The 16,315-nt window shown below is 43.7% G+C and overlaps 2 protein-coding genes across 2 annotated transcripts in view; one reads left to right on the top strand and one right to left on the bottom strand.

Moving 5' to 3' along the window:
- Nucleotides 1–5,594, top strand: part of EIF2AK3 (eukaryotic translation initiation factor 2 alpha kinase 3) — a 74,532-nt gene extending 68,938 nt beyond the window's left edge. Inside the window, exon 17 of the mRNA XM_020979069.2 lies at nt 4,405–5,594. Coding sequence (XP_020834728.1) covers nt 4,405–4,581 — 177 coding nt within the window. The 3' untranslated portion in view covers nt 4,582–5,594. The remainder of the gene's footprint in view (nt 1–4,404) is intronic.
- Nucleotides 5,595–7,644: 2,050 nt separating this feature from the next.
- Nucleotides 7,645–16,315, bottom strand: part of SPMIP9 (sperm microtubule inner protein 9) — a 28,512-nt gene continuing 19,841 nt past the window's right edge. Inside the window, exon 5 of the mRNA XM_020979076.2 lies at nt 7,645–8,046. Coding sequence (XP_020834735.1) covers nt 8,006–8,046 — 41 coding nt within the window. The 3' untranslated portion in view covers nt 7,645–8,005. The remainder of the gene's footprint in view (nt 8,047–16,315) is intronic.

Below are 16,315 nucleotides of genomic sequence, written 5' to 3'. Positions count from 1 at the left end.
GAGAGTAACCATAGATACTTGTAGGACATAGGCTTAACTTTTCAGAGCACTGGCATGTTTTAGCCTTACAGGTTGTGCTTTTTCAGTTAGGAAAAGGTGTTTACATATCACACTATTAATAATTCTCCTGTATCCCACTAAAAAGTTTCTCTACTCAACCACATTTTAGTTTCTCATCAGATTTCTTAATGAAATGTTTTAAAATGTGTTGAGTTCAAAAGCAATGAAATAACTACTTGTATAAAAGTGCTAGGTCTTCCTTTTCCCTCTTTGTCCTGTTTTTTTTATCCCCCCAGAGCCCTCAAGCTGTTTGGCTTTTTCTGTCATCCCCCTTTCATTTACCTTTGCCCACATTTGCTTTTTTTTTTTCAGTTTTCCTTTCCCCTTGACTTCCTTCCTCTTTCCTGGTGGTCTGCTCTTGTCTGGTGGTCCCTGCCCACCCCGTCCATTGCCTTCATCCTTTTCAGCTGCTCCTCCCTTGCCTCCTTCATCTTCTACAGACATTAGGCCAGATCGATGCCAAAGCTGCCCCCACTCTGTTTTCTTCCCACTGCTGCCTTCTTGAGATGCTCTTTGTTTATCCTTCAGGAAGGCACCTTTCTTCCCTCACCTTTGTTTTCCTGACACCATCTAAAATCTACAACATCCTGGTCTGGTAGACAGGTCAAATATTATTCTGCCTGCTGGAGTAATTAGCAAAACGGGGAACAGACAGGTTAAGGCACTTGCTTAAGTTCCTGGAGCTGATTAGTTGGGGGGGGCTGCTAAAAGTTAATTAACTTCATTGTGTCAGCTATAAGCTAATTGTTTTCTATGCAATGGGAAGGCCCATCTGCAAATAGGCCACTTTCTGCAATTTTATCTTCACGTAGATGGACCATTTATAAGCTTAAAGATCTCAAATACATGAACAATCTAGCTTTGAACAATCTAGTTCTCCATCTTTATTCTGCCTTTGCTTTCCTATTAAACACACACAGAATCTAGTCCATTCTTGCTTTAAATAGTAGAAGTTTTAAGTCAAGTATTTTTACCTCTACTTATTGCCTCTTTTTCCCTGAAAAGATTGAGGCCATTCGATTCTCCCCTCCTCGTCCTCACATTGCGTAGACATCTTCCCCCCCTCTCTTCTCCTTTGTCTCTGTGTCTCATGAAGAGATGACTCTTCTCCTTGCCAGGGCACACCTCTCTAAATGCACAGGGGATTGCCTCCCATCCTGTCTTCTCCAGCAGATTACCTCCTCTACAATCCTAGCTCTGCTCTGATCTTCAGTCTTTCCCCATGCATTGGCTCTTTCCCTGTTGTCTGCAAACACACCAATGCTTCCCCAGTCCTTAAAGAGCCCTTCACTTGATTCTGCCGTCACTGCTGGCTGTTGTCCTCTATTTCTCATTCCCTTATTGGATAAACTCCTTGAGAAAGCCACCTACAACCTTTGCCCCCATTTCCTTTCCTCTCCCTGTTTCTCAGCTCTTTGCAAATAAGGCTTGCAGCAGCCTTCTCTTCAAGCTCAAGATGCTCTCTCTCCAAAGTCACCGGTGACTTCTGAATTAGCAAATCTAACATCCTTTTCACAGCCCTGATCCTTCTTGACCTCTTGAGCCTTCTACACTGCCCAGCACCTCCCAGATTCTCTCTCCTCTAGGTTTTCAGGACATTGGTCTCTCCTGGCTCTCTCCCTGCTTTTCCAAGCGCTCTTTCTCGGCTTTGTGTTTGTGTTTTTTTCCCCTGGTTCTTCACCCAGCTCGTGGCCACTAACTGTAGGTGATCCCCAAGGCTCTGTCCTGGGCCCCTTTCTCTTCTCCCTCAGTGGTATCTTGTTCAGCACTTCATCAGCTCCTTTAGGTTCAATTTTCATTTCTGTGCACATGGCTCCCAGATCTGTGTATCTACCCCTGACCTCCCTACTGAGCTCCAGTCCCACACCACCTACTGTCTTGTGGACGTCTCACACTGTAACTCCCATAGACGTCTTAAACTCAACACACCCAAAACAAAACTCGTTATCTTTACCCCGCCATCGCTATCATCCCATTATTATTGTTATTGATATTGTCACGTATATCATCAGTATTTCTCCCACCACCCCTACGATCATCGTTGAGGGACCCGCCTTCATGCCAGCCTCCAGCCCGGCATCCCTGACGTCGTCCGCAGCTCTTCCTGGACCCTGTGTCCGGTTCTGTCATCCAGTCTTGTCATCTCTACTTTTGCACCATCTCCTGTGCATATGCCCACAAGCCTGGTGCAGGCCATCATCACCTGTCTATTGCCTCTCCTATTGTTTGGTCTCTCCGAGGCCAGAATGAACGTTCCCAAAACACCAGTCTGACCACGTCATCCCCTTTACTCTTTTCCATATGCTGCTTTTTTTTTCTTTTGGTGAGGCAGCTAGGGTTAAGTGACTTGCCCAGGGTCACACGACTAGTAAGTGTCAAGTGCCTGAGCTCGGATTTGAACGCAGGTACTCCTGACTCCAGGGCCAGTGCTCCATCCACTGCGCCACCTAGCTGCCCCTCCATGTGCTTCTTCTTGAGGTGACACCTGTCTTCTTGATGTGGCTGGCACCTGACACCTGGCAAATGCCTCCTCACCTTTCCTTCCTGCTTTTTTTTTTTTTTGCTGAGGCAGTTGGGGTTAAGTGACTTGCCCAGAGTCCCATAGCTAGTGAGTGTTATGTGTCTGAGGTCAGATTTGAACTCAGATCCTCCTGACTCCGGGACCAGTGCTCTTATCCACTGTGCCACCTAGCTTCCCCTCCTTCCTGCTTTTAAGACCCAGCTCCAATCCCATTCTCTACAAGAGGCCTTTCCCAGTCTCCCTCTGAGATCGCTTTCCTTTTACACTGCATCTGTTCGTGTATTTTCTCTTTCATTAGGATGAGAGCTGCCTGAGGGCAGGGACCGGCTTTTTGCCTTTCCTTGTGTCTGTAGCTCCTAGCCCAGCGCCTGGTACATAATCAGTGCTTCATCACAGGGTGTGGACCACCTGCCTAAGAATGCTAGGTTGTGGAGCTGCAGAGATCCTTTGAAATCATCTTGTTCAAGCTTCTTATTTTGAGGATGAAGAATCTCGGCACAGTGGATAGAGCGTGGGCCCTGAAGTCAGGAAGACCTGAGCTCAATCCAGCCTCGGGCACTTCCCTGGGTGCTTACCTCGGGCAAGGCCCTTAATCTCTCTGAGCCTCAGTTTCCCCTTCTGTAGAACAGGGATCAGAACAGCACCTGCCTTTCAGGGCTGTGTATCTTTGAAGAAGTTTTCACGCCAAAAAAGAAGATGCGTTTAGCCTTTATCCAGGGCTGTCACAAGGATTAAATGAGAGTATTTGTAAAGCACCTGGCACAGTGCCTAGCACAGAGTAGGCGCCATATGCATGTTAGCTGTTATTATTGGCTGCAGTTAGTGAAGGCGTGAAGTGAAAAGCCCGAGGTTACCGGGGCAGGAAGTGGATGAGCTGGCGTTTGCCTCCACGCCACGGGACTCCAAAGGAGTCTTCCCCTGCCTCCACTGTGGGACCATCTTCTCTGTCCTTCCTTTAGTCCAGTGCTGCTGCCTTCCAACTCTTGTCCCTTTTAAGATTGTTCTGGTTCATGCCACACCTTCTGCACCTTGGACGCCCAGCCCCTTCTTCATCCTTGAAATGCCATCGGTGTCTTGGTGGGGTGGGGGTGGGAGGAGAGAGGGAGACACTCACTGGGGTCCTGGGCAGGTCTGTTGGTTAACCTCTTAGGGCCATCTAAACTGCAGGTGATGGTTGTGCTGCCCACTTCACACTTCAAATTTTTAATAAGGATTTTTATTCACTTGTATTTATAAACAGCTTTCTTTATCATTGAAGGCATGTGTAGCAGGGAGTAGCACAGTAAATGGTAGTGAAGAATAGGAAGGAGGGGCTGGTGTGCTAGACAGGTCCTCAGCGAGGCCCTGGGGATCCAGCCCCTGCCTACCCTGCAGCTTCCATTTTTTTGGGGGGGAGGGGAAGCAATATGTATGCAGAGATGAGGGACTGAAAACAAGGAGGGTTGGGAGAGACCGTGTGGGAGCTGTCATGAGCTGAATGGAGGCTGTAAGGGATTCTGAGAGGCCGAGATGTGGAGGGAATTAATCTAGGCATGAAGGGACACCTTGTGCCAAGGCCCAGAGATGGGATATGGAATATTATTGGGGATGGGGGGCAAAACGATGGTAAAAATCACATGCCAAAGAAGAGGGTAGAGTCAGACTTGATACAACAGCCCAGGTTCTCCAGCAGATTGTGAAAGTCTTCATGCCTTTGATGGCGCCTGGTTCAGCAGTCAGGCATTCATTGTCAGAAAGCCAGACGTTGTTGACTGATGTGAAACCTTGCTTCCCGAGCTCACCTTCGTTCTTTTACCCTAAATTTTGTTTCCTTAATATTTCAGTACACGATGGTTCAACACATGCTTTCTCCATCTCCGACGGAGCGACCCGAGGCCACCGACATCATTGAAAATCCTTTATTTGAAGACGTGGAGTTCCCAGGGAAAACTGTGCTCAGGCAGAGGTCTCGCTCCCTGAGTTCATCAGGAATGAAGCATTCAAGGCAACCCAGCAAGTAGTGGCATCATGGCAGCCCACTGACCATAGCCCTCTGGGTCGGCCTGGCCCCAGAAGTCATATCTCACCTGCTTCTTGGACATGAAAATCATGTTCTCGGGCCGTTTAAATTTGGTCTGTTCTAGGTGAGGCAGGTTTAAATGGCCTCAGGCAAGGCATGAGAATGTTGATCAATGTCTGTACTTCAGACGGTCCCTCACCTTCTCTCCCGGGGTCCCTTCCGCTTCAGTCACTCCACGCTGGCTGGCTGCTTTCCACTCCTGACGTCCTTCACTCTTTCATGTGTTGGGATCTCTTTAAAGCCTGCCACCTGGGAAGAGAAAGAGATTCCTAAATGTATATAGAATTAAGATATTTTTATAGTACAGAAGAAGGTCTCCACATGCCATGATTCTGTTGTTCTAGAAATTTACTCTTTGAGGACATAATGGTGATTTTTGAAATGGGATCTCCAAAAGCAGACTCTCTTTTTGTCCTGGTTGGGCCAGTTAGCAATCTGCACTACGTACAGGGCAGGTAGCACAAAGGTAGAGAAGCCTCTGTCTAAAACTAGTTTTCTAGGGGTATCTGTGGTATTATAGTTCTATATCTTAGATGGTCCTAAAGGTTAAAGACAGTTTGTATTTGCACTCCAATAGAGGGAAATGAAGCTTTTGATGTAAATTGGCCATAGGCACTAGGGTTTTTTTGGAGGCAAAAAAATCTTAGTAAGAAATGAACATATATTACAGCTAATTCTTGCAATTATGGAAAATTTCCAGCCTAATGAAATCATATGTCTTAACATAATCTTGTAGATTGGTACTTTTTGAAATCTGATTGTAGACTACTACTTAATTATCTAACTTATCTGCCTAATATGGTTTTTATTTTTCACTGTAAATATGTTCATTTTTATTTATAAAAATGCTGAATCAATCCATTTGGGTTGGTGGTGTACAGAACACGCATAAAAGTGTGTTAACTATTGTGACTTCTTTCAAGTCTAAATGATTTAATAAAACTTTTTTATTTATGGCTTGTCTTTTACTTTGTGAAAATCACAAAACAGAGGACTTTTAAATTTTCCATGAGGGAATGAAAAGGCTGTTCACTCCTCCGCCTTCAGGAAGCCCTGGTTCTAGGGCCCAGAGGCACATTTGGAAAGAGATTCCACAGTTTCAAGAGAACCTCACTTTCCTTTCTTTTCCTCTCTATGTAAGGTTCTCAGAAGGCATAAGCAATAGCCACAAATAAATTTATTAGTTGAGTGCCTAAGCCTGGTACAGTCAGATACAAATCCTTCTTCCTCTATATGGTTTCACTTGGTGATCTCATCAGCTGCCATGGATTCAATCATTGTCTCTCTCTCTGTCTATGCTGGTGATTTTCAGATCTGCTTACCCAGCCCTAGCTTCTCTGCTGACCTCTAGTCTCACATTTCCTATTAAGACATCTCAAACGGGATGTCCAGTAGACTTCTTAAACTCAGTGTGTCCAAAAATAAACTCATTATCTTTACTTCCAAACTTCCCTGTTACTGTTGAAGGCAAGACCGTCCTCCCACTTGCCCAGGCCAGCAAGCTCAGTGTCATTCCTGACTCCTCACTATCTCTCACTGTCCCCACATCTGATCCCTGGCCAATTTTACTTTTGTGGCATCTCTCAGATACCACTCCCTGACCCCTCCGCCCCTTCCCCGACACTGCCACTTCTCTGTAAAAGAGAGGGCCTCATTCCCTGGACTACTCCCATAGCCTGCCACAAGCCTCTCCCCACTCCAGCCCATCCTCCACTCAGCTGCTAGAGTTATTTTCCTAAAGCACAGGTTGGACCGTGTCACCCACATAGTCAATAAACTAGCTCTATCACCTCCAGGATCAAATCAAATATAAAATCCCCTGTTTGGCATTCAAAGCCCTTTGAAACCTAGCCCCTCCCACCTTTCCAGTCTCCTCTCCCTTCCCCCATACTCTTGGATTGAGTAATGCTGGTTTCCTCGCTGTTCCTCATACAAGGCCCTCTCATCCCCATACTCTTGGCGTTTTCACTGTCTGTGTCTCCCATGCCTGGCATGCCCTCCCTCCTCATCGCTGCCTCCTGGATTCCCTTGTTTCCTTTGGATTCCAGGTAATGTCCCACCTTCTACAAGAAGCCTTTCCCATTCCCTCTTAATTTCCTCTGTTGATTATTTCCTACTTATCCTGAACATAGAGTGTTTGTAGATGGTTGTTTGCATAATGAGAATGTTATTTAGTTGTTTTCAGTCCTGACTCTTCCTGACCCCATTTGGGGTTTTCTTGGCAGAGATACTAGACTGGTTTGCCTTTTCCTTCTCCAGCTCATTTTCTAGAAAAGCAAACTTAGGCAAGTAGGGTTAAGTGCCTTGTCCAGGGCCACACAGCTAGTAAGTATCTGAGGGCAGATTTGAATTTAGGTCTTCCTGACTTTAGGCCCAGTCCTCTGTCTGCTGTGTCACCTACCTGCTGCATAATAATCTTGGCTGGCATTTATAGAGCACCTACTTTGTACATTCTACAATTATTATTTCATTTCATCCTCATGACAGCTGTGAGAAGTAGGTACTATTATCATCTCCATTTTACATCTGAGGAAACTGAGGCAAACAAAAGTTAAGTGAATTGCCCAAGGTCACCCAGCTAGTCTCTGAGGCCAGATTTGAACCGGGGGCTTCCTGACTCCAGGCCAAGCCCTGTATGCACTGTGCCACCTAGCTGCCTAAACAAATATCTCATTTGATTCTCATGACAACTGTGAGAGGTAGGTGCTATTATCATCCCAATTTTACAGTTGGGAAAACTGAGGTACACAGATTATGACCCTGACTTGCCCAGGGTCACACAATTATAAATGTCTGAATCAGAATTTGAACTCAGGTCTTCCTGACTCCAGGCCCAACACTCTACCCATTGCACTTCCTAGATGCCTAGTTTGCATATTGTCTCCTTCATTAGACTGAGAACTCCTTGAGGGCAGGGACTGTCTTTTGCTTTTCTTCATATCCCCAGTGTGTAGCATAGTGCCTGGAACATAGTATGTGTTTAGTAAATGTTTATTGACTGACTTTGAGAAAACAGTCCAGTTGGGGAGACAGGGTGCTGTACGAATAATGAAATTATTAACAATAGAAGATGGTGTCAATTCATCTAAGTAGTTCTACTGACTGCTTCCTAAAGGGCATATCCTCCATGCTGCCCCTTCCACTTTTAGCCCCCACTAAGGGATGCTTTGATATTGGAGTGGCAATAAGGCCAGGGTCTTGAAAACTCTGCTAGCAAACAGCGTGAGCTCTGAGAGTCCCTATTGTCCTGGTAAGACTTCAGGTCCAGGCTAGTGCCAAACAACATCTGTTATCTCAACCAGCCTGGTTCAGTTCCCAGAAAGTCATCATCATCATCATCATCACATGGTGGTGTTTTTGTTTGATCAGAACTGCTCCAGGAAGTAGTCTGCCAAGGGGCTGCAATCTGGGGTGGTGGATAGAGAAGGGAAAGGATGAGAACATGAGTCTTTGAAGTAATGAACTAGAAATGATAGATCATATTACCTCTAAAGTCCTTTCTCAAACTCTAAGGGTGAAATGTCATTTTGACTGCCTGGTTGCCCCCCACTTCCCAGGGAATCACCATATTGGCGATGGATTAATGCAGACACCTGATTGGCTTGGCCCACTGCCACTCAGAACTCCTGAGCTCAATTGCTTCACCATCCTTAGCCTCCCTGAGAGCAAGGATTAGAAGCTTTCTGCACCATGCCTGACCCAATTAATATTTAGATTAAATATCCTGGCTTAATATATGTTTGAATGAATGAAAAACACCTTTGGCTCCCCATGGTTGATCTAGTTGCTCCAACGGTGTCTTAGGCAAAAATCTTTCATTTAACCTGAGATACCCATGTAACTTGCTTCTTACCAAGTTGTTGCCTTAATTTGCTAATTATTTTAACAAAACAAAACAACTATTACTAGAAACCTATTACAAAAAACCCGATACTTAATGTGTTTATTTTATTGTTGTGAATTTGATTAATGTGGGCTATTTTAAGAAAAAAATATTTGGTGGCAGGCAATCTAACAGAGAAGAAGACATCCTGGGCTCAGAAGAAGCTGATTTGGAGAAGAGCTGGTGCCTCAAGGATGTCCCTATTTCTAATTTGCCGCAATGCAGACTAGGGGGAATTCCCCTTGGATGAGATGGGGCCCCCTCTTGGTTGAGCTAGGATATCCTTCTCCCAGTGGGACAGCGTAATCCACTGTGTATTTTTGTAAATTTTCAATGTGCAAGGCAGATTGAGTACAGCATAAACACAGTTCATTTCCCAATATGAGTATTTGCTACCATGTCTTCTACTATGTAATCAGTATTGCTAAAATACCAGACAATGCAAAACATAAGCCACATGCATGTCTGTCCATGTTTCTTGTCCACGTTCCTCATAAGTTTGCTGTGGGGTAGATGGGGTCTATCCAGTATGCTGGGGGCTTCTTCACTTTCCCTTGACATGGCATGGCTGACAGTGTACCTGGGTACCCTTGATAACCTCTGCCCTTCTTATTGGAGGGCAGGGGGACAGAGCAAAGAACTTCCCCAAAGCTGCCATTTAAAGAAGGCACCCAGGTCAGCCAGGTCTTCATTTCCCACCAGCTGTGCTCCTTGGTTGGGACTCCTCCATGCTTATACCCCCAGGAAACCTCTTCACCAGGAAACTCATCGTCTTTTGAAATTGCGTCAACTTCGGGAGATTAGGCATCAGGAGATGAGAATGAGATTTTAAAATATACAATATGAGGAATTGTTTCACTAAAGTAGGGGAATGAGGTCCTCTAGGCTCAGCTGAGATTTTAATGTTCTGCACCTCCCTCATCTTCCCTTTTGGATTGTAGACTTCTTGAGAGCATGTACCTTGTCTTAGGAATATTTGTATTCCCCTTGGCTAGGTGGCACAATGGATAGGGAATGGACCTGAATTCCAGTCTAGCCTCAGACACTTACTAGCTGTGTGACCCTGAGCAAATCATTTAATTTCTGTCTGGCTCAGTTTCCTCATCTGTAAAATGAGCTGGAGAAGGAAATGGAAAACCACTCCAGTACCTTTGCTGAGAAAACCCCAAATGCAATCATGGAGAGTTGGACATGACTGAAAGATGGGTGAACAACCCAGGCTAGCCATCTCATTCCCCTCTGCTTTTCTGCTTCCTTTTGCGTGTTGTCTTTACGATTGGATTATAACCTCCTTGAGGGCAGATTTTTTTTTTAGTATTTGTATCCCTAGTGCTTAGCACAGTGCTGGCACATGGTAGGCATTTAATAAATGTCTATCGTTTAACTGATTTTATAAAGGAAGGATAAACCCATCAAATACATTAAAAGGTTCAGAAAATTCTAGTGTTTAACAGGTAACTATTCATTTCAGCCAACTGATACAAAGCATCTTGGACTAAATGGGTCTTAGCCCAAACCTCATCTGGGAGAGGATCAAGGGTCCACAAAGTCTGGGAGAGATACCCCTTGAGTCCCTTCCCTTCCTAACCCCTTCATGGATTCCCTTCTTCCCATAGAGTTGGGTATGGGTCATTGAGTCCTTTCCAGTCTCCCATATGCTCAATATTCAATATCGATATTCTCCTCCCTTACCAATGAGGCATCAGATAAATCACAAGTGTGATGCCCACTGGTAATTATCCATAATATCTATCACCAAATCATCCTCTTGTTTAAAAAAACCTCAAATCCTTTTTTATTACATGCATCTTAATGCAATGTTTGTTGAATGAAATATTTGTTGTATGATAGAAAGTAGTTTAAGCCATCCTTGGCTTCTGAGTAAGACTATTCCTCACCCATTTCTTACCCCTCTGTCTCTTATATGTAAAATGGGGGGATAAACTTTCTTGGGGTTTGAATCCCTCTATGATTTCCTTGGAATCCCCCATGGCATGGAACACTGACCTAACATTGAGTCCCATGAAGCTGTCATAGCTTCATCTTCCATCTAAACCCCAGGGAAGATGCCTGAAGCACTCCTCTACTTTTCTCTGACATCTTATCTCTCCTTGCTATCTTCTGACCCTCTCACATATTGAAGATAAAAAAAAAAATCACTAGCTAGTAACTAATTTGGGATGGCAAAATTTACTTGGCCTCTTTTCTTAGGGTTTGAAACCTTTCCAAGTTCTGCTGGTCTTGTGGTCATTGAATTGCCCTTTGCTACCATTTTCTGGTCTTAAGCCTCTTCAAGGCCATCTGTCAAGGCTAATAAGCCTTTCCATGATAAGAGGGAATGAAAGTTTTGTATGTGTATATAGGCTTCAAAGCCACTCACTGCACCTATCCAGAGAGCCAGGAAAAGCCAGCCAAAATGCATCGGGATCTAATTAAGTATTATTTAACCACTTTTCTCCTTGCACCTCGATAACTATATAGTTTAAAATTGGAAAATTCTTTTTCACTCCTGTTAAATCCCTGATTATTGTTCTGTAACCCCAAAATTCATTTCAGAAATTTCTCCAACAAAGCTCCAAAGGTGCCATGTAGGGCTGAAACTCCTCTGATGCGCCCATGAATAGCAAAAAAATGAATGAAGGTTAAGGACAAAAGGCTAGGTGAAACAGAAAGGACCACTAGCTTTGTCTCTCTTTCACGTTCATGCCCTTTGTGTCTGCCAGCAACAAAATCACTAGCTTTCCCCTGTGCTTTCTGGCTAGCACAAACAGACTAGGGGGTGACAAACTTTCACTGCAAAGAATCATACTGTAAGTATTTTAGGTTTTGCTGGCCAAGAGGCAAAAGTGGGGTTATTATGTCAGGTTACTCTATTATATTCTTCTCTTGGTATTTGCCTTTGAATATGTCATTACATTGCGGCTTAATCATTTCCACTTGAAGGTTAGGTAGAAGCTCCTCAATTGCACAGGTAAATGGATTTGAAATATGGAAATATCTTTTGCACTTGCATTGAGGTCCAGAAAATGCTGCTGGAACTGTAGTTTGAGCTCAGAAAACATATCCACTGCAAATTTGTGGGGGAATGAAGATCTTGCTTCTTTAACTTTTAATAGTTGTGGGAAGTATATGAAGCAGCTTGACATGACTTGTGATTCAAAAAACATTAGTTGCTGCCCAATTGATTTTGCCACAGTATAAGTTTCACATATAAACACTGTTTTGCCTTGTAATTTTAAATTAAATTCTTTAAGAAACAGCATCTTAGCCCTTCTCAGCAATGCAAGGATCTAAGACATCTCCAAAGGCCTCATGATGGAAAATACTATCCACATCCAAAGAAAGAACTATGGAGTTTGAATGCAGATCGAAGCATACTATTTGCTATTTTTTTCCTTCTGCTTTGTTTTATTTTCTCTTTCTTGAGGTTCCTCTTATTGGTTCTAATTCTTCCTTACAACATCACTCATGTGAAAATATGTTTAGGGGCAGCTAAGTGGCGCAGTAGATAGAGCTCTGGCCTCAGAGTCAGGAGGACCTGAGTTCAAATCTGGCCCCAGACACTTGACATTTACTAGCTGTGTGACACAGGCAAGTCACTTAACTCCAATTGCCTCACCAAAAAAGCAATATATATATACACATACATATATATACACACACATATACATACATATGCATATATACATATATATGTTTAATAGGAATGTATATGTATACGTATATGTATATGTATATGTATATGTATATGTATATGTATGTGTATGTGTATGTGTATGTGTATGTGTATGTGTATGTGTATGTGTATGTGTATATGTATATGTATATGTATATGTATATGTATATGTATATGTATATAGCTTATAACAGATTGTGTGCCATTTGGGGGAGGGAGGCGGGGAGGGAGGGGGAGAAAAATTTAAAACTCAAAATCTTATGGAAGTGATTGTTGATAAATTAAAATAAATTAATAATAATTTTAAAAAGATTCATCAAATCTACAGCAAAAACCAATTTCCAAAGCTATTCAGTGATTGATACTAGCAGTTAAGAGCACTTCTTCTAGTTCAGAAAAATTTCGATCTTAGCCCTGAGCTCAAAAAATTGTAATTTTTTTCCTTTTTTTCCCTTTTTTTCCTTTTCTTTTGACATGATGGGTATGAAAAATGCTGTTGAGTTTTAACTATCACTGTGATTTGAGGTGCCTAGAAACTGTGAGATGAAAGTCATGAGAACATCTCATATAGTTTCTGTTGCCAAGATTCAACTCTGCCTTTATAGCACAAAAGCAGCCATGTGTAAACTAGTGAGCTGAGTGAGACTGTATCCTTATAAAACTTTATTTACAGACTCAGAAATTTGAATCTCATGTAATTTGCAATTCATGAAATGTATTCTTCTGATTATTTTTCAATCATTTAAAAATATTAAAACTATTCTTAGTTTGAAAGCGATACAAAAACAGGGCAACGTTGGCCATAGCTTGCTGACCCATCTTAGATGGTGGAGACAGCTTTATTTCTTGTGCATGTCATTCTTTTGGAGAGATCTTATAGGTCATGAGGACTGGAAAAAGATACAATTCTTCATCTTGTTTATATCATGATCTCAAAATCAACCTATATTTTCTGCATGCTTATTTAATAATAAGCATTTATAGAGTACTTTAAGGCTTACAAAGTGATTTAATAGTAATAATGACTAGCATTTATATAGCACTTTAAGGTTTATGAAGCCTTTTAATAATAATAATAATAATAATAGTAATAACTAGCATTAATTTAGCACTTCAAGGTTTTCAGAATGTTTTAATGGTAATAATAACAGCTAGCATTTATAGAGTGTTTTAAGGTTTACAAAGTACTTCTGATGTCATTGGTCCTCTTCAAGAAGGAAGAATGAACAAAGCACTTTACAAATTTCTCTTTTCATCCTTACAACAACTCTGGGAGGTAAGTGCTATGATTATCCCCATTTTACACATGAGGAAACTGAGGCAGACAGAGGTCACACAGCTAATCAGTATCTGAATTCAGATTTGAACTCAGGTCTTTCTGACTCCAGGCCCAGCACTCTATCCACTGTGCAGCCTAGCTGCCACTATACAAATGCGGAGGGTAGGGAGTGGGGTGGCAGTGAGGAAGGAGCAGTTATCCTTAAAGAGGGTGCGGAGAGATGTGGTGTCTTCAAGAGAAAGCTGTGCTTCAGTGAGCACTAGAACATGGAAGGAATGTGAGAGGAAAGGGGAGTTCATAACCAGTAGAGAAGAGTTTCAAAAGCTACAGTGGAAAGAGAAGGGGACAGAGAGGGCTAGGGCTGTTTACCCTGGGAAGAGGGTCAGCTCACATCATGTACCATCTTTGTCAGTGAACCCCTACTCCCCCCTCCCATAACACACACACACACTGATCCCAATCATTCTGGGTAGTGGGAGTCTATAGGTCCAAGGGCTGTCTACTCTTGTGGGAAGGTGGCCCCTAGGAGAGGTTATGGTAGATACAGGTCATGGAGTATGACAATCCAGGAGTTGGATAAGGGAGTGTTTTGGTGGGAACAAGGAAATTAGACACATATTCCCTATCCACTAATTTTATGGCTGCCTTAGTTCCATCTCTGCCCCTTTTTTCCACTTCCTTTTTGCTAGGCAATGGGGTTAAGTGATTTGCCCAGGGTCACACAGCTAGTGAGTGTCAAGTGTCAGAGGTCAGATTTGAACTCAGGTCCTCCTGACTCTAGGCCTAGTGCTTTATCCACTGTGCCACCTAGCTGCCCTCTATCATCTCTGCCTTTTAGTGCAAGGTCACTGTGGACAGCTGGAGCTGAATTTGCTATGGGCAGGCCTTGGGGGATGGAGGTAAGAATGATCAGTATGAGCTGCCCTTCACCGCTGACTCCCTTCTTTCCTTTCCCAATTCTGTGGTGATCCCAGGTGTCTTGTATGGAGCAGGTCCCCAGACCCATTAGGGAGAGAAATCATGAACTCCTGGGACTGGTGTCACCCCCTTCCATAACACACACACACACACACACACACACACACACACACACACACACACACACACAGACAAAGCCCCAGCTACCACATCCTAGTACCAGCTATGGTTATTGGACAAAGGACAAGCAACCTTCCAGATAGGATCCAGCAGGGTAAAAGCTTTGTAAAGTTGATGACTCTGTGGTGTTTATACCATTTTTTGTCCTTATTTTCTTATCTTCCCAGCCCCCAACTCTCTAAAAAAATTTCCAAATCCCAGCTGTGGTCAGGTTTGAGGGCTGTAGGTGGCACAGTTGAAAGAGTGCTGGGCCTGCAGTCAGGAAGACTCAGCTTTCCGAGTTCAAATCTGGCCTCAAACACTAGTGACTTTGGGCAAGTCACTTAACCCTGTTTACCTCAGTTTCCTTGTTTGTAAAATAAACTGGAGAAGGAAATGGCCACTCCAGGATCGTTGCCAAGAAAACCCCAAATGCTTCTTGCAAAGAGTCGGATGTGACTGAAACTGCCGAACAACAAAAACTGTCAGGTTTGCTGACACCTGACTCAGAAACTGAGGTTTCAATTTCCCTAAAAACTAGGAAAAAGTTAGCCACAAATGGAAAGTGGAAACAGAAGTAACATTTCTTTTGAGGGTTAAGTGACTTGCCCAGGGTCACTGACTCCAGAGCTGGTGCTCTATCTGCTGAGCCACCCTGAAATAACAGATTTGTTGCTCTGAGGACCCAATGAACAGGTAAAGTGTTGAGGTTTGCGTGGTCTGCCTTTCTGGCCATGTCTGGAACTCTCTACTGCCGCATCTCCACCTCTTGGTTTCCTTCAAGTCTCATCTAGAAGTCCACAGGAGGCCCTTCACCATCGGTCTTCATTTGAACATCTTCCCTCTGTTGGTAATTTCCAATTTATTCTATCTCTCTCTTTTCTTTGTACATATTTGCATGTTATCTCCTCCCCTCCATTAGCTCCTTGAGAGCAGGGACTGTCTTTTGTCTTTCTTTGTATCCCTAGCACTTAGCACAGTGCCTGGCACACAGTAGGTGCTTAATAAATGCTAATTGAATGATTTTTTTTTAATATAGAGAAAGATTTGATGTTTCAATGGCAGTGAGGGAAGCTGGTCAGAGAAGAGTAAGGATGCTTAAAATGTAGAGAGGAAGCCAGGCAGGGCAGGACTTAAGAGGGTCCCGGCTGAAGAGCCATCTATGCTGAGTTCCTTCATACAGATTACATATTGACTGCTAGAAGGGACCTGAGAAGGCATTTGTTAGCTCAACCCCCTCATTTTACACATGAATGAATGAAGCATTTATTAGGCACTTCCAATGCACAGAGCCCTATGCTAAGCACTGGGGCTGCAGACAGCAATAAGACGCTTCCCCCTCTGTAGGAGCTCTCATTCTCATTGGAGACACAACATGGAGGGAAGCTTGGAGAAAATCAGATGGAGAAATGTCACAGTCTCTGAGGTGTGGGTGACAATGCCTTCTCTCTAATGTCATTGTTTAATGTCAGCATTCCCTCTTGGGTTCAGGGTGCTGGGCTGTCATCATCAGAGTCTGAGGGGAGATGATGGTCAAGGTACTGCTTCAGGTAGAGTGTGGCAGCAAGCCATCGTCGGTGGGCATGCCTGGAGCCTTCTCCACTGGAATTGCCTCCCCAGGTGGTGGTTGTCAGAGCCGGGCTGGACTCAGGACTGGGGGTCTGGGGGTACAGCCGCTCCCCAGGCTCCAGGGCTCCTTGGCCTCTTGGGGGCAGTTGGTAAGCAGTCATGATAGCGATGAGGTGGGTCCTTCTCTACAC

This window comes from Phascolarctos cinereus, unplaced genomic scaffold (assembly GCF_003287225.1).
Source record: "Phascolarctos cinereus isolate Bilbo 61053 unplaced genomic scaffold, phaCin_HiC Scaffold_2;HRSCAF=192, whole genome shotgun sequence".
NCBI lineage: Eukaryota > Metazoa > Chordata > Mammalia > Diprotodontia > Phascolarctidae > Phascolarctos > Phascolarctos cinereus.
This window is presented reverse-complemented; position numbering and strand designations above follow the sequence as displayed.